General features: G+C 35.8%; 1 protein-coding gene across 1 annotated transcript in view; it reads right to left on the bottom strand.

Moving 5' to 3' along the window:
• Positions 1–489: 489 nt before the first annotated feature.
• Positions 490–25,665, bottom strand: part of MTMR10 (myotubularin related protein 10) — a 64,140-nt gene continuing 38,964 nt past the window's right edge. Inside the window, exons 8-16 of the mRNA XM_074234265.1 lie at positions 15,895–15,982; positions 15,725–15,813; positions 14,447–14,577; positions 13,882–13,951; positions 13,600–13,670; positions 11,558–11,727; positions 10,444–10,614; positions 4,905–5,087; positions 490–4,033 (exon numbers count right to left, since the gene is read on the bottom strand). Of these exons, the coding sequence (XP_074090366.1) occupies positions 3,440–4,033; positions 4,905–5,087; positions 10,444–10,614; positions 11,558–11,727; positions 13,600–13,670; positions 13,882–13,951; positions 14,447–14,577; positions 15,725–15,813; positions 15,895–15,982 (1,567 nt within the window). The 3' untranslated portion in view covers positions 490–3,439. The remainder of the gene's footprint in view (positions 4,034–4,904; positions 5,088–10,443; positions 10,615–11,557; positions 11,728–13,599; positions 13,671–13,881; positions 13,952–14,446; positions 14,578–15,724; positions 15,814–15,894; positions 15,983–25,665) is intronic.

Raw genomic sequence — 25,665 nt, forward strand, 5'->3', positions numbered from 1 at the left:
TGTTTTTTGTAATTAACTAATATCAATGTTTCCATAATAAATTAATTTTTAAGAATTAAAATAATACTGCTAGATATTTAAGATTTGAGTTTTTAAAAAACTTAGTATGGGGCAAAAACTACATCCCACAAAGCTGTAGTAGTTCCAGCTCTCCTACTAAAATTACCTAGATGAACTTAAGTAAGTCATTAAAGTTCTCTGGTCTTCAAGTGCCTCATTTATATAAGGTCCCTGAATAAATCAGGTATTCAAAAATATTTAAGAACCAGATTTTGACTTGGTCATAACATAGGCATGCAGACTTGAGGTTATCACAAATATAGTAGGAGTTAATGCTATAAATGTAAATTTTATCATTTTATAAGAAGAAAACATCTGAGATTGTTTATGTAAAGTAGACAAGTAAAACTAGGTCTTTCCATCAACTGGATTCTATGCATGTGACAAAGTGATGGATGACTCTACATTGATGAATGCAACAGTCACTCATTGAAGAAAGATAAAAACTTTATTAAACAATCAAGATCTCCTTCACATTCATCACCTCTTATAGACAAGATTTCTAATATTCCTGCCAAATTCTACTTAACTCAAGTAATAGTCATTGTTAGGCACAAGGGTTTCAGATTTCACTTAATGTCAATTTTTACAAAACTGAGTTTACTACAATAAGCAGTTATGGTAACCAAAAGATTTGTGGAACAATTCTCACCTATTAATTAGTACAAATCATCTTTTACTTAAATAAAAGGTTAGAAGCATTTTTGGTTTTAATATAATTTTCCATCTGAGAATGGCCAGGCACTGTATAGGTTTAAGTAACATCACTGAAAGTACAATGGCACAATTACTGCAAAAATAAGGAGGCTTATCAGAATGTTAATATGGGATTCTACATTATTATACATTTCTTTGGTACAGTATACATACTGTAATTGCAACCACATCATTTCTTGTGAGCAGTAACTAAGTGCAGCTTTGTTTCATCCACTTTTAATTGCCAGGATTTAAATTTTAAGCAGTTGTTCATTTTGTGTATACAATAATATGGCACAAAAGTTATCATTATAAAAGACCATAACAACTAATGTAGATTTTCACTAGAAAATGATATAAAAATAAGCTCATATAAAGATTTTTCTATTTTTGTAAATCAGTATTAGTAGTACCTAATTTAAAAATTTGTAATTTTTTAAACATTAAAAGAGATGAATTGTATGGGTAGATAATGTAGAATGAGTTAAATCCAATGCTTGAATTCCTAAGTCTATAATAATAATATTAATGTTAAAGCAGCTTCACAAAAAGGGAAGAAACACCTTGAAATGAATGGAAAGGAAATCTACAGCACTTTAAAGGACTGAGAATTGATTTTTCCATCAATAAGAAATTACAAAATTTTTTATAACAAAAAAAGTTACAATATAAACTACAAGTAACCCTTATTTTTACATCCAACAGGCTAGCAAGACCTTGACTTTATAAACAAGACAAAATCCTTAAGACAAGTTATAAAAGCAACTCTGCTTCTTTTAGTCTGAGAAGCAATAACCATTCAAACAACTTTGTAAAAAAAAGGCAAATTATTCATCAAAACAGCTACTCATTAAATACACAGGAATAACACAATCTTAGAAAAACCTTTAAAAAGTACAAAAATTTATTGTTCCTGGGCAGTAGTCACTTTTTCAAAGTGAAATATACTGACTAGTTATTTTACTTAGTCAAATTTTTAAAGATTCCAAATGAATTGGCAGTTAGAGAAACTGTAAACAATCTGGCTACCTTTTAAGAATAGAACAGTTTAAAAAGGGAATGGGGGAAGAGAAGGAAGTGAAGGGGGAAACCCCACCCCTAAAACTAGGATCATAGTTTGGAGCTCTTGAACCCAAAGCTTTAACTTGAATATGTCTTTGGCCAAGGTTTAAGCCACTACTAGAAAGGCTGGATTATTAATGCTATTGCAATGAATATGTGCATATTACAATAGTTTAATTAGGGGACTGGGACAAAATATCCACAAATGTGAAGTGCACTTCTGTATCCCTATTTCCATAATCCTCTTTCATTTTTGATCCTTTTCTCTCATTGTTTCTGACAAAAAGAGGTATGGATAGGAAAAAGCTTTACCCTGCTTAAAGTTAGCAGTAACATTTAAGAGATCTGGTGTCTTCTCCAGTCCTTTGGACACCACAGTTTGTTTATCCTTTGTTGATTATTCAGACCCATTATCTTACTAGGTAAACTGAATTTTTAAAACAATTTTCCTCAACTTTGAAGGAAAAATGTATTAAAAGTTAAATTATCAAAATGGCAGTGACACATACAATGAATACTTCCTTTTCCTTAGATAGCAGATTTTACTTTGAGAGGGAAAAAAATAAAATTTGAATCTTCACAGTATATACTGAATTTTTTCCCCCAATATAAAAATGGGCATTTAGCATGAAAGAACAAAAGAAATGCTTCAATCTGTAATGACTTACTAATGTTGAAATTAAATCTTTCTCCCAAAATCTTTCTAAATAAAGGCTCATTGTAAATGACACTTTCAAGGACATTCTATAAATTGGTGCTTAATGCTCTATGTCATTTAAAGGTCCAAATAATGGCTTTTTGTTTTATGAATCTGAATATGAAAATGATGTTTATAATACACATTAGTATTTTCACATCCTATTTAAAAATTAAGTTACATTTCACTGTGTAGTATATATGTTAAAGTTCATTTCAATTAAAGGCACTTCTAAGGCTATAATTATATTATCTACAGCAAACATTTTACGATTAACAGTGCATATCATTTTAAAGTTAGTTCCTATGTAGTAAAGGGAAGCTCAAAAAAATTTTAAAACCCTGTACTAAAGATTCCTTATTTTAACAAGATGTTTTGAAAAAATAAATTATGGCCACAGTGTACTAATAATAAAAGCATTAGTTGAAACCAATTAGATATAATGTAACTAGAGAAGGATGTAAATATAGAAACACTAAAGCCTAATTTCAAAGTTTTGCTCCCATACTTGTCAACATATTTTTGGCAATATATGGTTATTTTGGATTTTTTTTTTTACATTTGCTTTTGCTTGCTTGAATTGTGATTAATCAGAGAAACCTCACTTGGTTGGAAAAGAGATGAAACAAAAAAAATCTGATTAGCATAATCATATTCATCCTCTATAGTAGTAGTATAAATTTTGCTTGCACATCACCTGAAAATAGGCCAGACCTGTATAATTCAGAAAAAAATCAAGTTTGTCTACTTAAAAAAAATTGTGCGATTGAAGCATGATTCAGTTTGCTTTTAAATATTTGTGCAAAATTCAACTATTATTCTCGTAAATAAAATTATTACAGCTTAGGATGCCACAATTAGCAGTGTTAACTTGGAGGAAAAAGATTTCTCATTTTCTCCCAAATGTTCAGAAAAGAATATATTTTAGTCCTCATTTGCTAGTGTCTCAGTAGACAACCATATTTTGGCACCACTTAAAAATTTGCTTAATGGTGTTCCTAAAATGCTTCTTTTGCAAAGATTCCCTATGGGTGAAAACGGAAATGAAGAGGAAAGAAACTCCGGAGTCCCAGATGTATCATTTAGACCATTTGCTTTAAAGTACATCCTACTCTGATCCAGTTCTGAAGAGCTAGCTTGTGTGGGAGTGCTCTTGTATTGTCGAAGACTCCTGCTGAGTGTATCTATTTCATCAACCAGTAGGGATACTTTGTGAAATGTTGTAATGAAGCCTCCATTATTAATCTGGGCCTCTGGAACCCACCGGAAGTAGCAGAGTTTCCACAGTTTGATGTGTATTGCCGAGAGGCGGGGCAAAATTACACCATGGAGGTCAACAGGTTTTGAGAACCAGTCTCTAAAATACTGCTCCATGGCAGTGCTCTGGCCGTCAGTTTGCTGAAGATCTGTCTTCAGTTTCAGGATAAGTGAATTTCTCCTTGGGAGCAAATCCGGGTCACTGATGATTCCATTCCTAAAGGCAGGAGGCATTCCTCTCAATGTAGAGCTATAAGTTTTCTGTATGGAGAAGAGATTTTATATGTTCATTGTTTTTCTAATTCACAAAAATAATCATTTAAAAGACAAGTTTTTAAAGTAAGTTGAATATTCATACATAAGTTTGAGAAAATTTCAGCCTCAAACAACTTTAAACATTTTGATTTTTTTCCTTCATTTTGAAAAGTTTCTCCTTTCTACATAACAGAAAACAATGAGTAATAAGAGAAGCTAAGACTTTTTGTTAGGGAGGAAAAAACCCTTAAATGAGATTACTCATGAAACTTCATACAAATATAAAGACACTGAAAAAGAACAATCAGAACTTAAGGCAATTTCAGTAGAAAATATTTTTAGAAACTTTTTTTAAGGTTTTAGAAGGTTATAGAATACAGTAGAAGGGGATATATTATAGGTCTGAGCTTGAAACCTGGAATTTTAGTCACCAATTGTTTATACTCAGGCAAGTTACTTCCCCTCTATAATAATCTGTTTCCTTCATTTTAAGGGTCACTAGATATCACAGTGGACAAAGTGCTGGCCCTGGAGTCAGGAAGACCCAAATTCAAATCCCACCCCAAACACTTCCTAGTTGCATTGTCCCAGGCAAATCACTTAGCCTCCCTTTGCCTCAGTCTTCTCAACTATACAATGGAGATAATGGCAACACCTAGCTCCTGGAGTTGTTACAGAAAACGTCTGTAAAGAACTCAACCCAGGGCCTGGACACACATTAGGTGCTATATGAAAGCTTCTTCTCTTCCTCTTCCCTTTCACAATGTATAAACAGAGTCACAAGGCTATATATCAGTAACTTTTAGTTTTAAAAAGTAAACAAACCATGGAAGCAATTGTTAAAAGAGCTTTGTTTTCAATATATTTTCATAATTACCTTTGTCCGCTTAAATGATTTCACTGATCCATTTTGTACACATGGTGTACTCTTTCCAATGTACAAGGGATTGTTAAAAAGAGTGCGATCCTTTGCTGTAAATTGAAGAGACCAGTCCCAAACAGAAGGAAATTTTAAGCCCTTTTCATCACCCAGTTGTATATTTTTGCTAATAGCAAATTCCTGGGAAAAAAAATCAATAATTAAATAGATTTTAAAAAATAAAGTATGAAAGATGAAAAAATTATGTTTATGGCAAAACTCCCCCTAAAAAATTAAATATTACATTTTGACAGTAATGTACCTGGCTGATGGGGAAGTTATTTTCAGACTCAGCTGTTTCTGTACAATCTGACTATAGATTTGTTAAAGCAAAGATCAAAATCAACACCAAATTAGAAAAATGACAATCAGGACACTGGAATCATGATTTCTCCAATTTGATTTATGTATACATAATGATGATGAAAAACGGAAAACTATTAAAAGCATTTCCTAGTGAAGTTTAACAAATTTAAATAAACTGCTGGAATGAGGAGACAAAGGGGCCTACAAGTTACTTTAGTACCTCAAAACACTTGATCCCTTCCATGTAGAACCAAAAGTAGTCAAAGGCAACAGTGGAATAGAATGTAAATTAACTTGTAAAATTTGAGGCTCTTCAAGCACTGGGGCGATATATCCCTCTCTGTATATTCCCAATATTGTTAAAGCCAGGAAGACCTAGTCTTGCCTCTTATCACAAAATGGCTATGTAACACTGGACAGGTCATTTAACTCTCAATGTCCTTCAAGCTGTAGAACAACTGTTTATCAGCACTGGTCAAGGGAAGTTTTCTTACTGAAGCTGCAATAACAGGCCCTATTTCTAGAGTTCAAGTATCAATCTGTCCTAAACAACAAATGCTTCAAGACACCTGACCTATTCCCAGAACAGAAGGAATACGTCTAAAATCATCTATGGATTTATAATTGTGCTGTTACTGGAAAAGTAATTAAACAGTTATTTTGCCTATATCATTAGTAGGAAATCAGTGGCCACGGGATTCCTATGAATTGCAAAGAACCAAAATTGTTTAATCTCAAATATTGGAATTAGAATACATCACTAAAATGAAATGTTTACAATACGAAGAAATTTGGGTTTCCCAAAAGTTATTTTTTTCCCCTTTAAAAAATAGCAAAGGCAAATTAAACTAAAAGAGCATTACCAGGTAAAACTGGAAATTTGTCTAAGGTAGCCAAGATATCTTTAGCTATAGCCCTCAAATTATCTTTCACTCAAGACATCAAGAATCCAGAGGAAGAGGAGGGTGAAGAAATCTGTGGCACTTGTTGGACAGGCACCGTGCTAACCACTTTACAAACATTATTATCTCATCTGATTCCAGCACAGTCCTGGGAGGCCAGTGTTGTCATTAGTATCTCAGGGGTGAGTTGTGAGGCCAGGTCCCTACTACCTGGCTGCCTTAAGATGTAAACAAAACAAGATCTATGAACAGTCACTATGAACTATCTATGAACAGTGAGGTGAGAGGCAGTTATTTCTAGAGTCAGACACTCACTGGGCCAAACCAAGTAAATCATTTGGAGGCCGGGGAGACTGGTTCCTCATTCATGAAGGGAGGAGGGGAATAAAGGTCTCTCTCAAACCCCTTTCAGCTCAATTATTCCACAGAGATCTCCCCAGTGCTTAGACCTACACTATAACATAGCATTAGAGCACATACATCAATCCTCTTCTCATACTCCACAGTCCAGCCAATCAGCCTTCTCTTTGCTGCTCACATACAACTCTCCATCACTGGTCTCTCTTTAAGGCTCTGGAATATACTTGCCTCACACACTCCTCATCAAATTCCTCTTCCACCAGGCATCAGCTCCAGCACTTGAGCCAAGGCTTTCCTGGCCCCCACCGTCCTGGCCAGTGCTCTGGGGGCCCCTGCTCTCTAAGCACCCACAACTGCTCTCCTCCACCTTGGAGACCTTCTGTGATCCAGAACTAGGTGAGAGGTGAACAAGTTGCCTGAGAGTCTCTGATCCTGCACCCAGCGATAGCAGGCAGGGGGGCCTCCTTGGAATCTTTCTTTTACCAGGTGTTCTACCCTCCCTATTCTTGGGAGCTGCTGCTGTCCTGGCAATCTTGATCCTGGTCCTGTTGCTGCCACTGTCAGAGCCAAAGACCATCCACTCTGCACCCACCACAGCATCTGCAGGCCTGTCTTCCTGTGCCTTGGCCTGGAAAAATGACTCACTGTGACTTTTTGTTGGTATTCCCATTCAAAATTCAATCTGACAATTTTTAAAAGTTCTTTAGAAGAGTGTGATGAGAGAGCTTGGAAAAAAAAGGCTCACTTTACATCTCCATCTTGACTCCATCCATCTCATAAAAATCTAATTTTTCCAATTTTCTCTCTACTAAATTACCTTGTAAATTTTTCTTTATAGATTTATATATGTACATGTACTTGACCCAACTGAAGCTCTTTTAGAGTAGGAATTGTTTCATTTTTGTGTCTGCATCCCAGTGCCTAGCACAGTACTTAGATCATCATAGATATTTAATAAATGCTTGTTGTTTGACTGAACAGTTTCCTAAAAGCAGGCACAGCGACAATTGTAAGAAGTAACAGCTAACAAAAAGAGAGAAGATGAAAAACTAAAAAGCAAACTAGACTCAAAAAGATTGGGTCTAGGTCCATTTTAGATGTCTGAACTAAAAAACTCTAACTTCATTAATAGCTCCTTAAAGGCATCATTTTATATAAAATGGTAAGTTTTAAAAAATTATTATTTACTATATCTCAGAATTCTAAATTCATTCTATTACAGTATATTCCCTTAAAGGTAGAAGCTGGCCTCAGAGTTTAGAATTAAATTCTTAAACACAAATTGATTATATAACTCTAGGCAAGTCTTTAACCTCTCAGAGTCCTATGTAAGTCTTAAGGTTATGTTGTCAAAACAAATTACTAATCTTCATTGGTAGGGAATTTTCATTACTAAGAGACCCCTAGTAATAAAAATCCTTACATCAATGAAATCATATGTCCAATTTTTAAAAGTATTGTGTTAAAGGCAGGATATATGGTGTATATATTTTTAATATTATATTATTTTATTTTTTCAATTACATGTAAAGATAGTTTTCAATATACATCTTTGTTAAGTTTTTTTATTTTCATATTTTTCTGCTTCCTTCTTTTCCCACCTCATCTCCCATTTTTGTAGACTAATGAGGGTATAAAGTTATTTAGAAAATTATTACCCAGAATGTTTTTTTTTTCCATAAGGGGTTCAAAGTTTAATATACTTTCAAGGATTCTTAATCTGGGGATCTGGGGGGGGGGAACAGGTGGGCGGGCTGTGTGTGTGTGTGTGTGTGTGTGTGTGTGTGTGTGTGTGTGTGTTTAAATAATTACACTTTTGTGAATTTAAAAGCATTATTCTCAGGAAGGCTTCATCAGAGAAGCAAAAGGGTCCATGACACACAAAAAAGGTTAAGAATTCCTGTTATAAATCATAAGATCCTCCAAGATGCTCCTGTATATACTGACTGTATAAAACTCTGCAGTTTATTTCAAATGAAGTTCATGAGTACTCAAAAGTTCAAAAGTCTATCTCCACAAGAAAGATAACAGTACCCAATATTAACTGACAATATGAATGGCTAATGAAATGAAGCCATAATACAGGGGGAGAGTGAATGCAATTAGTTTTTTAAAACTCCACAATGCTTTTAATGACAAGATTCTCCTGAAATACAGACTTATCATCTTAGGAAAAAAATAATTCTCCTAGTAAGAGTGAACAGCTGTAATAGAATACCTCAGTCTACAAAGAACCAAAGTTGAGGATCATTCAAGGCAATGGAGAAATATGTTGTATCATAAGTAGGCTAATATGGCACATAATAAGAAATTATACAGAAGACAAAAGACAAAAAGTCATCAGAGAAACGTATGATCAGAAAAATCAGCAATTATAAAATTAGAATAAGGAGTAACTAATAGATATCCCACATGGCCCACTTGGATCCATACAAATTCGATGGATGATTCCTGATGCAAGATGGACTGAAAGACTTGGATAAGAACTGTTCAGGATGGGCAAGCACAAATGTATTCCAATGAGAGTAAGAATGATAGATCTATTGTAGCATCATCATCATCATCATCATCATCATCATCATAATGTTTGTCCTTCATTTTTGAAGAAGACCATGACACCAGAGATGTGATGCCATGATAAACATGTGAATTGGATTTGAGGGAGGGGCTACTATGCTAAGTGACTAGCCTCACTATTTCCTCCACAGTCATCCGGGCCCAGATATGAATCAGGACAACTGGAGATAGCTCAGGATGTTAGACAATCAGGTTTAAGTGACTTGCCCAAGGTCACACAGCTAGTAAGAGTCAAGTGTCTGAGGTCAGAGTCGAACTCCTGTCCTTCTGACTCCAAGGCCAGGGTTCTATCTACTGCACCACCTAGCAGTAGCATAAAAATATTAAGAGCTGCCTACCTGGGAGCAGCTAGGTGGCACAGTGGATAAAGCACCGGCCTTGGAGTCAGGAGTACCTGGGTTCAAATCTGGTCTCAGACACTTAATAATTACCTAGCTGTGTGGCCTTGGGCAAGCCACTTAACCCCATTTGCCTTGCAAAAACCTTAAAAAAAAAAGCTGCCTACCTATGAGAAAAGGGCAAGAACTTCAGTGACCATGTTAAAAGAATGCTGGATCTGGCTCACAGCACATTTCAAAAAAGGCCTAGTCCTAAAACATGATATATTATTTTATATGTGTAGTTCATGCATAGTCTATTATTATTATTATTATTTCCTCAATACTGCTTTTAAAAGTCTGAATGTTACTTCTTACTCATAGTTTAACTAGTTGCTGAGTCTAAGGTCAATAGATCATTATAGAAAAACATGTTCTCTATCATTGTCTTAATCTAAAATGATTTTACTATGCATTTGACATCCTTAGATGATAACTTAGCAATCATACACTAATAAAAAATTCTCTCCCCAAAATAAGCTTTCTCAGAGAAAGGATTTTGCCTTTTTTCCCCTGCTTTGATGAAATTCACAAAATATTCAGTTCACCAACTATCTGACAGACAGGTAGCAAAATAGTGATAATCCAAATTTGAAAAATGCTAATTAAAAAAATCTAACAAGAATATGAAAATGTAATAAAAGGATAAAAATTCTTAAAGGCTATAAATATAATAGCTTTCCTACTATATTACATTTAGGATATATAGTTCATAAACACAAACACAAATTTAGTTTCTAATACAAGCGTCTATTGTTTTTCTTTATATATTTAAATGTTTGCTGATGACTAAGTACACAACAGAAACTAAAATTTAACTTAAAACCCAATTACATAAATTTAGATTTAAACACTGATGATTTATTAAAAAAAACAAAAACAAGTTCCTGAGATTTTCTTTCAACTTTTAGATAATCTCTTAACAGAATTAAAAATGAAATAGTAGCAAATTAAAAATGAAGACACAATACTTACTGTGCTTTGTTTAACTCGCTGATGAGGGCAATTGAAAAGAAAAGTGCCAAACAATGAGATCCGTGTACTGTCATACAGCACTGTTAAGTAAGTTTCTGAAAATTCAAAGGCTGATGGATACTGTTCCAATAGTTGCCAGATGGAGTCCAGAAATAACAAGAATAAGGGAGACTAGCAAAACAAAACAGAAAATTAGTACACCTCAGCTGTTCAAACTTATGAACATATCTATTATCTTTAGAATGATAACAGAGAATAATCTCAGGGGAGAAAAGACCAGAGACAAAAATACTACATCTCAGAAAGATTATTTATTTGTCTCAATTAACCTAAGCTTGAAGGAGCAAACAGTATTAAATTCTCAGTTATAATTAATCTAATGTGCACAAAACTAAAATATTTAATAATAATGACTCACATTAATACAATACTTTGTAATTCAAGTATTAAATTCTGTCCCCTACAAAAGCACTCCACTTTATTTTTTTAAAAGGCCCAGATGAGGTCTACAAATGCTGTTTATTCTCAAATGTTAAGATCAATGATTTTCAAGATCTGTGTTTGATGTTCTTTCTTCTATACTCTGCCCTTGATGATAACATTCACTTTTAGGACTTCAATGACTACCACTATATAGATAAGTCTTAATTCTGTATCTCAAGCCTTGAGTTCTCATCTGAGAACCAGATCAGCAGTTGTCCATGGGAAATTTCCATTGGATAATCCACCCACATTCTCAAACTCAATGTGTTCAAAATCAACTCATCTTCCTCCTCCCTAAAGTCATTCTTCCTCTTGACCTTTGAGATACCACTATTCACAAAGTCTCTCATGTTCAAAATCTTCAGACAGATGTACATGGACACACACACACATAAACACAAACTTTTTTCCTTCCCCCTCCCACTGTCCCATCTGTATTTTGTGTCTTCCCCAGCATCTACAAGAGTGCTCAGGACCCAATAGATATTTAACACATTGTGGATTTACAAAATATTCTTAAGATCATGCTTGGACTTTTGTTAAAGTCTGTATTATCAATCTTATAATAACACACATTCTACCAACTGTATACCCCAAACTTAATGACAGTCCATTCAGAGTTTCTTCATACCTCTTTCTCAGACCTTTTTAAGTGGTTACATCTGTCTAGGAATTGATATCCTGCCATGACCCATTCTTTCTGTATCAGACTTTGAAATCCAGTAATTGTCCGAAAATAAGGATCTAGCATCACTTGAATGAGAGAAGCTACAAAACAACTCAGGTCCCTTCCTTCCTCCTCTGTGGAAAAAAACAAATTCAAAGAAAAATGGTTTTAAAAATACAGGAAAACATCACACATTGCTGTAGGGACAAAAAAAATCTCTGCATCAACACTTTCTATAATACGTCAGTCTCTGTGGTTCTATATGCTTTTCTTATTAAGTGACTCAAAACACAATTTCTTGGAATTTTCTAAATCATTAGTAAAGTCTGTTTGAACAACTGAAATGAAATAAAACTGCTTGCCGAACATAGCTATATTAAAAAGGTCATTATCCTTATTAGGTAATTTTGTATAAAAGTTTATTTTCTTCCCCTCTGAAATCTGATTTAGCATTTCACATGGAGAAAGAATCACAATGAAATGAAAGGGAACTGGGTGGCACAATGCTGGATCTGGAATTGAGAAGACCAGAGGTCAAATTTACCAAATAAAAATTATCTTGCATTATCTAAAAAATGGGCTCTTGCAGGTAACTGAAGTCAGAAACAATGTTAACACTCAGAATGAACTTGGAGATAACCTTTTCATTCATTCACTTATTCAGTTAAGAATTTTTTCAAACAACTCAGAGGCTAGGTTTTTGGATTCATTACTTCCTGTTGTCCATTATTTTTAAGAAAGTGGAGGCTAACAGATAAGTAGGATTCAGAAGAATAATAGGTACAATGCTATCAACTAAAATTCTATAGTAAAAATTAGACCAGAAAGAACAGAAAATTTAAGAATTAAAATTTTGAAGACCAAAACGACAAATGAAAACTGTCTGAAAAGATTGTTGTACAAAATACTAGAACTCAAAAATCAAGCTAGATAGTCAGGTGACCAATTAAATTTAATGAGTATTTTTAAGTTCAAAAAGTAATATGATAATTTTTGGTAACTTTTAACTATAACGCTTATTTTAAAACATTTTATTATCATGACTTATAATAAACACATTTATAGAGTAAGAAGTTTTCAAAGTACTTTCCTCAGAACTCTATGGCAGGTAGTGCAAATATTTCCATTTTAAAGATAAAGTGAAGGTCAGTGAACTTAGGTGATGAGCAAGCTTAAATCTTGGAGTTCCTATCTTTCTAGGACTTTATTATTCTTTCTAATAGAACTCTAGGCAATCTCTAAAATACAAGTTATTAATTATAAAGTATGTTATTACATAGTCATGACTCAAAAAGATTACTGCTAATAGCACCTCTCCACAGTCAAACTTATAAGAAAGTTCCTATTATCACCTACTCTGTTTAATTGAATCATTTCTTGACATTACAATCTATTTATTCAGTCTATAATGTAGCATCAAAACAAAGTAAGGCAAGGCATTAACCTAAAAGATAACAAAGTTGAGAAGAAGAACACTTTTAAGAATAAGGCTTAGCAATGTAATGATTATATGTTATCAATCTTAAAGTATGGTGCTATATGAATATTTTTTTATCAATTTAACCAGAAAAAAACTGAATGAATGAAATAAAAGTAATGACAACAATTTAGTTAGAGTATTTCATGGTTTAAGAAGTGCTTTTTTCCCACACCAATTCTGTAAGGTTGATATGAGTATTACGATCCCTTTTCCATAGCTAAGATAACTGAGGCTCAAAGAAGCTAATTAATGTTAGAGTCAAATAACAAACCCAATTTCTCTAGCTTCCAAGACCAATGTTATTATCATTATATATATATATATATATATATATATACAGAAGTACACCTCATAACTAAGTATAAATAAAAGATTATCTGCCATTTGGAACTTTAATTTCATTTCATTCTTAAACAAGTGTTCCTTATAGTTGACAATAATGCACTTAGCATGTAAACATGATTTATTTGAATGCCAAGTATAATTACAAACACAAGAAATAATTGTAAGAAATCTAATTAAGTACCTTGAAGAATTACTGAAAGATGCTTTCTTTCCAGCACATATACAAGTTCAGCAGAATGTTTTAGGAATGCTCTAGAAAAGATAAAAAGAAAATTGTGAAATACATACAGGCTAATTAAAAGTATATTCTAATATTTAAACTCAAATATGAATGCCTCATGCTTTATTTACATCAAATAACTACTATGAATGTATTTAATATTTTTCTGATGATTTATGTATTACATCTGAAATCTTTACTTTAGAGAAATTTATTAACATTTATGAGAAAGTTAATGCATACCTTACATACTCCAACCACCGAGTATTTTCCAATGAGGACAACCATTTTTCATCTGTTTCCTCAAATGGCTCTAAAATAAACAGTATTACAGATAGTATTGGTTTTTTTTTGTTTTTTTTTTAGGTTTTTGCAAGGCAAATGGGGTTAAGTGGCTTGCCCAAGGCCAAAAAGCTAGGTAATTATTAAGCGTCTGAGACTGGATTTGAACCCAGGTCGTCCTGATTCCAGGGCCAGTACTTTATCCACTGCGCCACCTAGCTGCCCCTAGGCTAAATTCTTAAATTACCACTTATATAAGTTAAGTTAAAAAGCATGCATTCCTGACTTTTGTTTTTGTTATCTATATTTTCAAAAACCTGGTTTTGGGTATCTGTAATAATATATTTTAAGAAATAACTGTATTCATTGTTTTTTATCATGTACAACAAGCATTTTGGTTTTGTACACAAATTATTAAGACATATTATGAATCAAATTATGTCTGACACACACACACACACACACACACACACTCCTCAGAAGTCCCTGTTATCAATTTCATAAAAAAGAAAAATAATGAGATTACCATTAACACACAGTTGCTTAAGTTTTACAAATGCAGCTTGTATTTCTTGAATATTGGGCAAATTCTTATCCAAATCAGATTTGTAAACATCACTCCTCTGTGGATGACTTTTAGTTATTGCATTACAAATCCTGATAAAAACAAAATCCTTTAGTTACCATATTTTAAAAAATGATTCACTTCAAATAGTAGGGGGCAGCTAGGTGATGCAGTAGATTAGAACACCTGGAGTCAGGAGGACCTAAATTCAAATCTGACCTCAGACACTTAATAATTGCCTAGCTGTGTGACCTTGGGCAAGTCACTTAACCCCATTACCCTAAGTAATTTTTTTTAAAAAATCAATTAGTTTTAATTGGCAAAAAGCATTTTTTGAAAAGATTACTAATTAATTTTAAATTACTAATCGTCAACTTGCAGTAAAGACCTGACGTTCCAGTCCAGATTCTGTCATTAACTTATTAGTGAACTGGGGCAAAACAATCAATCTGTTTGTGCTTCAGCTTTCTCAAATATAAAAGGAAAAAGGCTAAAATTTCTAAATTCTTTTCCATTTCTTGTTTTTTTTAAGGTTTTTGCAAGGCAAATGGGATTAAGTGGCTTGCCTAAGGCCACAAGCTAGGTAATTATTAAGTGTCTGAGACCAGATTTGAACCCAGGTACTCCTGACTCCAGGGCCAGTGCTTTATCCACTGCACCACCTACCCACCCCACTTCTTTTCCATTTTTAAATCCTATTTACTATGCATTTTAAATCAATGTTTCTATCACCACCATGTAATAAATCATTTATATAATGTGATTTGGCTACAAAAATGTTAACTATAAAACTCAGATCTGCAATACTTGTTCTATTTTTCTCAACTGTATATTAGCAAAAGAAAAAAGAGGGATGGACTAGAAAGTGACTAAGGTTCCTTTATGTCTTAAACCCTCTAATTCTATAAATATTTGCTAATATGAAGCTTATCTGACAGAATGGTGGGTTGAAATCAAAGAAATATTATTGCTACTGATAAAGAATAATGCTCTTCAAGTAAGTCCTCCAAGAATTATGCTAACTAGCATTCACAAGGTTTAAAGGTTTGTAAAATACTTTATGCATATCGCATTTGAATAATTCTTTGATTGATCTTCTGGTTTTTGCAAGAAGAAGTGGGAGATAAGTAATTTACTAGAATCTATTCTCTAACCATTAAGAGTAACAGATTATTGTACCTACAAATTATCTGCCAAGTAGAATAACATTCCATATCAGAATGCATAGTTCTTGGTTACCTTTGATCTATTTTTTTCTGTTGCATTACATCTTTTATGAGGGTCATTCTTATAAGAGCACTACCATTAGAGTGATTCCAGCACCACAACTAGAAAGAAAGAAAGTTTAATTATTAAATCTATGACAAGATAGTACGTAATATTAATCAAATAAAACAAAACTCACTTACTGGCATTCGTCTTCCAATAAAAGAATGAGAATAGAGCTTTAGATCTTGATCTGCCAAAGAAGATGGAACTACAAAGTATTCTGGAAGGCTGAAAAGGGACCAGGAAAAAACTTCATGTTATAATCATTGTCCTACTGATCCTAAAAAGTTTGTAGAAGTCAGTAATACAATCAAACTATTTACAAATATAATAACAAGAGACAAAAAAAAAACCCAAGGTCTGATTTCACCTCAGGCAAGTCATTGAGTCCCTCTAGGTCTCAGTTTTCCATTATCCGTAAAATGTTACTAAAGGCTAGATTAGCTGTGGTTGTTGCTGAGGAAGTGCTCCATAAATCTTTAAAGAATTGTTTAAATGTCAGCTACTATTATTTCAATGGATTACTTTCTAATCCTCTCATTCTTGTCTTTATTTTCCCAGATTCTCCAGGTATTAAGCTAGAGCTTTCTTTTAAATCTTTTGAAACATCCTAAGAGAGCATCTGGGCTAGTTGTTACATCTTGCTCACATCACCTCAGATAATCTACTTTCATGATCAAACATTTTTTTCAGTGATATTCTTTATACCAACTTCTTCAGTGTAGGTTTATCATTGAAAATATGGTGTAGCTTGTTACTAACAGTTGACAATTTAAAATAACTTTAAATTTAAAAAAGTTGTTTATATTCAATATTTCATCTAATCCTTCACAATATGAAGAATAGGGAGCTTAAGTGACTTGGCCAAAGTCACATGGCTAAAACATGGTTACAGAGTAAGGATAAAAATTCAGACCTTCCTATTCCAAATAAAGTGTTTTTAACTATTGTTCCAAAACTGTTCCACATGTATTCAGGTATGCTGGGTGTATTGATAGGGAGTGGCAGGGAGTACATTTATAGTTTATAAGAGAGGAAATAGAAAATTCAGATCAAAATGACATTGGAACACATTTACCAAGAGAAAACAACATAAAAACATTTCAGTGCTAAGTTTCATAGGCCAGACAGACTCAAAAGACAGACTTGGAGTAGTTAGAGAAATCTTAATGAAATGAATGAGATTTGAGCTAGACTGCTCTTGTCCCCAGTACTCTCATTTTGGGCACATTTGGGCGAGCTGCGAAGGCAACTGCCCTTGTACTTTGGGACAATGTTGTTTCCAAATCCTAGAATACACATAATACCCCCCCATCCTTCTACTTCCACTTAAATCTTTGCAAAATATGATCTCATTTGAACCTCACAATACATCCAAGAAGGTAGGTGATCATTTGACAAAGATGTTGTAGAGGATTCAAACTCTTAAAATTTCCTTGTGTTAATTGTCGATGTTTTAACTCTCCTGGTAAATGACAACTATAATAATGGCAGAAACGGAGCCTAAAATATGTCTGTCGCTCAAAATGTCTAAAATACATGACAAGAATTTTAAGTTAATACAAATTAAGATAGAAGACATTCCTAAAAAGAGGTCAATGCTTTGAATACTGGTTCAGTTGTTTCTTCTCTAAAGGTATGCAATTTGGAAATGGACAAGTTTCCTGAACTACACCTATTCAATTGAATATAAGCTTCTTTGAGGAAGAGACCTTTCTTCCCATCCATCAAATTGCACTTTCCCACCCACATTACTGCTAAGATGAAAACAGGAATTCCTAAGGGGAGGGGAATTGCTGGGAATCCTCTTATTTGGGATTTTGATTTCAGAATTTATTGTTCTATTATTAAAGAGATGAACCTCTTTTTTCAAGGCTAATCTTTCTATGCTCTTGATCCTATTTCTAGTCTTTTCAATCATTGCCTTTGCCTGAAAGCAAACACAAAGATCTTTCCCTATTTTAAACAAGCTATTTTTTCATTTTATAATCTTATTTCTTTCCTTGTCATCTTATTCATTCCTTAATTCACTGAAATTTAAATTGTTACCCACTATTCTACTGAAACTAAGTTCTTTAGTGATCTTCCCTTCAATCACTAAATAGATTTTCTTTTTCCAAGTTCTCATTTTCTTTGATTTTTGAAGCAGTAAATATTTTGTTTACCAACTTATCCCTCGAAACCTGACACTCTGCACTATCTTTGTTTTTTTCTCCTTCTCTGTTTTCTTTCTTTCTGGTTCCCTTTCCACCTCCCAAATTGATTACTACATACATGTTCCACTGCTCAGTTCTTAGTTAACTCTTCCTCATTCCATACTATTCTTTCCAGAAAGGAATCCAACTTTAGATTATCTCCTGGACAAATATTGCTCAAACCATCTCTAGTCCTGAGTTCTCTCCTCAATTTCAGTTGGAACGGTGTTGTCTAGAACTTCTAAGGCCTTGAGCTTCGTTGAATCCCACATCTCTGACTACTGACCTCTTCACAATTCTCATTCCTATATATGTCTGATCAACCTCTTGATCTACACTCCCACATAGATGTTTGCAGAACATCTGTACCAGGTTAGTGTCACCATGAATTCAGCATTTCAAAAACAAAACATCTTTATCTCCAAATAAGTTCTTCAACTGTGTTTTTTTCCCTGTCCATCTTCCTCCCAGTCTCAAAAGCTTAGTCATATTGGAGTTTTCCTTCCCTCCTGACTTCATTTCATCCTTCCTCCTCATCTTGTTCCTCCTCATCCTGGAGCCCACTCTATTCCAGTCCTTCAGGACCTCAGAGTTGGACATCAACCATTCATCTAACATTTATTAAGTACCCACAAGTCAGGCACTGGATGAAGTGTTAGAATACAGAGAAAGGCAAAAGATAGTCCCTGTTCTCAAGGAGCTAATTGGGCACAAGGAAGCTATGTACAAAGAAGAAATATAGATAGAGAGAACCAACAGAGGGAAGGTTCTAGCTTTAAGGGAGATCAGGAAAAGCTTCTTGTAAACTGAGACATTAGGAAGCCAAGGGAGCTGGGAGGTAGAGATGCAAAGGACAAGTTTCAAGTTATAGGCTTAGACTCTGAGATGATGTTAAGTGTGAGGGACATCAAGGAAGACAGGATCCCAGTATCTTCTCCTCATACCTACATTTTGGCTTTGTCTACATTTTGTATAATCCACTATACAAGATGATGCCAGACATAGGCAACATTATTTTTTTAGGGTTTTTGCAAGGCAATGGGGTTAAGTGGCTTGCCCAAGGCCACACAGCTGGGTCATTATTAAGTGTCTGAGGTTGGATTTGAACTCAGGTACTCCTGACTCCAGGGCCAGTGCTCTATCCACTGTGCCACCCTCATAGGCAACATTCTTATAACATTATTTTCGGGGGGCAGAGCCAAGATGGCGACAAGAGCGGACCTGTCTTAGGCACTCTCTCATAAATCTTTGAAACTAAGGACTTTAACTAAATTTTCGAGAGACAGAACCCAGAGAGGGACCCAGTGAGGCAGTTCTCCTACTCAAGGTAACCTGTAAAAGAGCAGAAAGGCTCTGCTCCGCGGGGTCAGAGGGGCAGCCCGTCAGAGCAAAAGAACATCAGCCTCCCAGAGGCAGCCCCAGGGTGCTGGAAGCCATGGCTCACAGCAGTGGGGGAGTTCCCTGAGCTACGCCCAGGGGAGCACTGGGCACAAATTGGGGAAACAGCAGGGGACCTCTGCCAGAGTGAGCACATGGAGCCCAGCCCTCAGGGCACACAGCCAGTAGCTTGAGCCACTGCATTCCAGATCCAGGAAACATAAACAGGCAGAGCCAGTAAGCAGGAGCCTCCAGGGCATGAGCCCATTGAGCTGAGGGAGGGGAGTGAAGAGAGACTGCTGAGCTCAGTCCCTGGAACAGGACTCTGGGGCTCTGAACACATTCAGATCCTGATCACAGTATAGGCCCCCCAATAGATCAGCAGGGGGCCCCCGCCACCTCAGCCCTGTAGCAGAGGGGGGTGCATATGGTCATTCACAGACCAGGAGGGAGGGCAGAGCCTCACACACTGAGACCCTTGTGGGAGTGTCCCAAAAGCTCAGGAAGCACCCCCAAAACAGGCGTAGGTTGGGAAAATGAGTAAGCAGAGAAAAAAGAGGAACACCATTGAGAAATACATTATCTATGATCCCAAGAAGGATCAAAACACTCAGTCTAAAGATGAGGAAGCACAAGCTCCTGCATCTAAAGACTCCAAGAAAAACAGAAGTGGGATCAGGATATGATAGAACTCAAAAAAGACTTTGAAAATCAAATGAGGGAGTTAGAAGAAAAACTAGGAAAAGAAATGAGAGAGATGCAGGAAAAAACATGAAAATGAAGTCAGCAGCCTAGTCAAGGAAATCCAAAAAAATGCTGAAGAAAATAGCATGCTAAAAACCAGCTTAGGTCAAATGGATAAAACAGTTCAAAAAGTTACTGAGAAGAATGCTTTAAAAAGCAAAATTGGCCAGATGGAAAAAGAGATAAGAAAGCTCTCTGAGGAAAACAAATCCTTCAGACAAAGAATAGAACTCAGGGAGACTGATTAATTTACAAGAAATCAGGACTCATTACTTCAAAACCAAAAAAATGAAAAATTAGAAGAAAATGTGAAACATCTCATTGAAAAAACAACTGATATGGAAAACAGATTTAGGAAAAATAATTTTAAAATGATTGGAATACCTGAAAGTCATGACCAGGAAAAGAGCCTTGACATCATTTTCAAAGAATTACTACAGGAAAATTGCCCTGATATCCTAGAAGCAGAGGGCAAAATAGAAATGGAGAGAATCCACAGATTCCCTGGAGAAAGAGATCCCAAAAAACCAACCCCTAGGAATATTATAGCCAAGTTCCAGAACTCCCAAGCCAAAGAGAAAACATTACAAGCAGCCAGAAGGACACAATTCAAATATCGTGAAGCTGCAGTCAGGATCACACAGGACTTAGCAGCAACTACATTAAAAGCTCATAGGGCTTGGAATATAATATACCGGAAGGCAAAAGAGCTTGGAATGCAACCAAGAATCAACTACCCAGCAAAAATGAATGTCCTTTTCCAGGGAAAGAGATGGACTTTCAATGAACCAGGGGAATTTCAAATGTTCCTGTTGGAATGGCCAGAGCTGAACAGAAGGTTTGATCTTCAAATACAGGGCTTAATGATGATGAACTGCATGTATTCCTGCATAGAAAAATGACACTGATAATACTCATATGAAACTTTTCAGTTAATAGAGCAGATAGAAGGAGCTTTTATAGTTGAAGCACAGGAGAAAGCCGAATTTGAAGATAAAATATGGTGTAAAAATGGAGTCAATAGGAAAAAGGGAAATGTAATGGGAGAAAGAAAAAGGAGAGGGGGAATAGGCCAAGATATTTCATATTAGAAGATTTTTCTTTATTACAATGAGCTATTGCAATGATATGGAAGGGGGAAGACAAGGGGGAATGAGGGAATCTTTGCTCTCATCAGAGGTGGCTAGGAGAGGAAACAGCATATATACTCAATGGGGTATAGACATCTGGAGTAAGAAGGGGGGGGGACAGGGGGAAGGGACGGATGTGAGTGATGGAGGAGAGGACGGACCATGGGGGGAGAGTGGTCAAATATAACACATTTTCTTTTTTACTTCTTGCAAGGGGCTGGGATTGAATCGTCTGTCCGCGACCATAGGGCCAGGTGGATGCTGGGCCTAAGGGGTGGTAGAGGGGCTCAGGGCCTCTTGGCCCCAGGACCAGGGATCTGTCTGCTGCACCACTCAGATACCCTACAGCAGAGTTAAAGGAGAGAGAAAATATAGTACATGGTAGTGGAGAAGTGTGAATGGAGGGAGTTGTGATCAGCAATGGCAATGGTGGAAAAATATGGAAGTAATTTTTGCGATGGACTTATAAAGAATGTGATCCACCCATGACAGAGTTGTTGGTTTTGGAACAAAGACTGAAGCACACTTATTATTATTATTATTTTGGGGGGGTGCAGGGCAAATGGGGCTGGGTGGCCTGCCTCGGGCTGCATAGCAGGGTGATTGTTGGATGTCTGAGGCCGGATTTGGACCTGGGTGCTCCTGGCTCAAGGTTCCAATGCTCTGTCTGCCACCCAGCCACCCCTACTATTATTACTATTTTAATTTATGTCTTTTTTTTTCTTTCTTTTGGTTTTTGCAGGGCAGTGGGGTTGGGGTGGCTCTCATGTCACACGGCTGGGTGATTGTTGGGTGTATGGGGCCGGATATGGGCTCAGGTGCTCCTGGCCCCAGGGCTGGTGCTCTGTCCATTGCACCACCTGGCCATACCTACAATTATTACTATTTTTTTTTAATTTTGATTTTTCCTCTCCCCTTTATCACTCAAGTGAGTCTATATTTTTTGGGGGGGAGGGGGTATTTTGTTTACTCTTAAACAAGAATATTTTATTAATGTATGAAAAACATTTTTTGTACAAAATGGAATAAATATTAAAAAAAATAAAAGAAAGCGAAGACTCAGAAAATAAAAAACATTACTTTGGACATGGTATCTCTTATTCCGTAAAAAAAAAAAAAAAAAAAAAAAAATTCAGTAGCTCTCTACCACCCAGAAGATAAGGCCCAAACTCTTGAGCCTGGTGCTCACGTCCCCTACAATGAGGCCCTGTTCAAGTCCCATTGCTCCATACTCCCTTGCTCAAACTTCATGCTTGATGCCTACTTTATTCATTTGGAACAAGGCAAGTGGCACAGTGGCTAGAGCATGGGCCCAAAGTTAGGAGGACCCGAGTTCAAAATCCAGCCTCAGTAACTTAATAGCTTTGTGACTTTAGGCGTGTCACTTAACCTTGTTTACCTCAATTCTTCATCTGTAAAATGAGCTAGAGAAAAAATGACTAACTCCCAGTACCTTTGCCCAAAAAAACCTCAAATGGGGTCACACCAAGTTGGGCATGACTGGACTGAAATGACTGAACAACAAAAATAAAAGGTCTTTAATTGCTTAATTGTTTTCAGTCCTCTAAGAAGAGTATAAATCTTTGATGGGGTGTAAAGGAAATTTCTGAAGTCCATCCACAGTGTTTGGTACAAAGGAAATATTCAATAAATAGTTTGTTGCTGATATGGGCTCAGGCTTGGGTCATAAAGACAGGGTCTTCAGAGATGGTCTTTATTTTATCCTTCTTTTTCATTCCTATATCTTTGAAAAGTACATCTCATGCTTGTTTGCCCGATTTTCCTGTCCATATCACTCCATTTTCTAATCTTTTATAAGCAGTTTTACCACTTATCAAATGAAGTATTTAATAAGGGCCTACTATGTACAAACACCAGGCTTGAGCCCAAGTACAAATGCATACATACATACATACATACATACATATGTATATGAAATCAAAACAAAACAAAAAAAATCCCTACTCTAAAGAAGCTTACATAAGCTAGATGCTGATAGAAAAATCATTTTTCTTCACAGGGATTTCCTGGCTGTGCTTATGTCCTTGGATATCTATCATAGTTATTATGAACATGAATTTTTAGGGCTATGTTCTTGTCTTGAATAAAGTAATTTTATACAAAAGATGTTTAACATTAATTTTTTAAAAAAGTTTAAATCAACTTTATTTTTGTTAAGTTTTTCTATAAAAAGCTTGGTGTCAAACTTGATTGTTTTACATATTGCATTCTTCACAAAACCAGCTTATTAAACTGAATATCTTAATTAAAAAATGAAACATCATAATCATTCCTAAAAATTTTCTAATAAGCCATTCCTAAATGAGTTTTAAAATAAAGCTTCTTTAAAAAAAATCTACTACTATTCAAAATAATCCTGGTAATGGTAAACATTTTCCTTTTGATACTTTTTTTTTTCTAAACATAATATGGTGGGAGATAATTTGATTACTTTTTATCAGTTAAGCACTTATATGCTGAAAAATTATATCACAACCTATTCAATCACTCAATAAGTATTTATTTAGTGTTTACCATGTGAGAATCTCTGTTCCAGGCACTGGTGATCAATACAAAGTACAGAGATTAAAGCAATCCAGACTCACAATGAACCTAATTATATTCTAATGGAAAGATAACTAGTTCAATATGCAAAAATGCTAGAACTAAGATTTATGTTCTGATATGTAGTTTGGAAAACAATGAATAGACTAGAGAAGTCAATCCTGAAAAATTCTGAATCAACATAAACAGGATTTTCACAAGTTAAGTTATCAGGTCAACCCATGGAAGTGTTTTATATAAGACTACTCAATGAGCAAATACTTATAAAATACCCACAGTGAGACAGGTACTAGGAGTACTAAAACTAAAGCAAAAACCATTTCCTGCACTCAAGAAATGAGGCAGCCAGTGGCACAGCAGAGAGAAGGCTGGCCATCTGACCTCATGCCTACTAGCTGTGTAAGCCAGTCACCAGCAAGCTACAACCTCCACGGGTCTCAGTTTCCTCAGCTATAACATAGGACCAATAATAGCACCCCTCCTGCCCTGCCCCTCTCCCCACAGGGAGCTATGAGGAACAAATGAAATGTCTATTTTCCCCTACCCAATCTTCAGGAAACAGTCTTCCTAAAAAGAAGACAAGACTCCTGGGTTGTTTGGACTTAGGATTCCTAGTCACCCAAGGCACAAAAAGTCCCTGTCATAGGCATCCAAGACCCCTCAGATTTGGGGGGATCTGAAGTCCTTCCTCAGTTCCCATTCTGATGATCAGGAATATTTCTATGTGGAACTGAGAAGGGCCATGTCCAGAGAAGCTAAGAGCTGCCATCCCCTTGTTTGGCATCTTTGCTTTGTTAGAGCCAAGTGTTTCCACTGATTCTACAATGCTGGAAGAGCTCAGAGCAACTCGTAGCACAAGTCAACAATGATGTCCAGATCCTTTACCTTGGGAGCAGCTAGGTGGCGTAGTGGATAGAGGACTGGTCCTGGAGTCAGGAGGACTTGAGTTCAAATGCTGCCTCAGACATTTAATAATTACCTAGCTGTGAGCCCAGCCCAGCCCAGAAATCACTGGCAATGGCTCAAATGGGCAGTGAGAGAACTCCGCTGCACCTGGGTGAGTGTGGAGTGAGGATCATCAGCCACAGAATCTGCAGCAAGAATTGGGAGGCAGCAGCCTGCACCCCCAGAGATGGTAAGGGAAATCTGCAGAGATTTCTCTGCTCTCCTTGGGGTAGAACTCTGCTGTTTGCCTACACTTAGACCCAGCATGCAGTTTGGGCTTCCATACTAAGATAGCTGGATCTCTCCTTATAGCCCCAGGGCAGAGGGCAGTGCTGTGGTCATCTACATATCAAAGCACAGGCTAGAGAGCATAAGACCTTGGAGGAATAAAGGTCCCAGTGGAGTGTTCCCCCAAAAAAACCCAACCCCAAAGCCTTGGAAGTGCTGTAAGTTAGTCTTGGGTTGAGGAAATGAGTAAACAACAGAAAAAGAAGAATCTGGCCATAGAGAATTACTTTAGTCCCATGGAAGATCAAAACACATACTCAGATGATGACAAAAATAGAAGCTTCCTTACCCAAAACCTCCAAGAGAAAATGGGCTCAGACTATGGATGAGCTCAAAAAAGACTTTGAAAAGCAATTAAGGGAGGTGGAGGAAAAATTGGGAGGAGAAATGAGAGCGATGCAGAAAAATCATGAAAACCAAATCAATGACTTGGTGAAAGAAATACAAAACAAATAATTAAGAAAATAGTATGTTAAAAACCAGTTTAGGACTAATGGAAAAAGCAAAACAAAAAGGCAAATGAGGAGAGGAATGCCTTAAAAAGCAGAACTGGCCAGCTGGAACAGGAGATAAAAAAAGCTCTCTGAAGAAAATAACTCCTTCAAATGCAAAATAGAACTAAAGGAAGCTGATGACTTTGCAAGAAATCAGGAAGATATAAAACTCT

The sequence above is a fragment of the Macrotis lagotis genome, chromosome 4 (assembly GCF_037893015.1).
Source record: "Macrotis lagotis isolate mMagLag1 chromosome 4, bilby.v1.9.chrom.fasta, whole genome shotgun sequence".
In the NCBI taxonomy this organism is placed as follows: domain Eukaryota; kingdom Metazoa; phylum Chordata; class Mammalia; order Peramelemorphia; family Peramelidae; genus Macrotis; species Macrotis lagotis.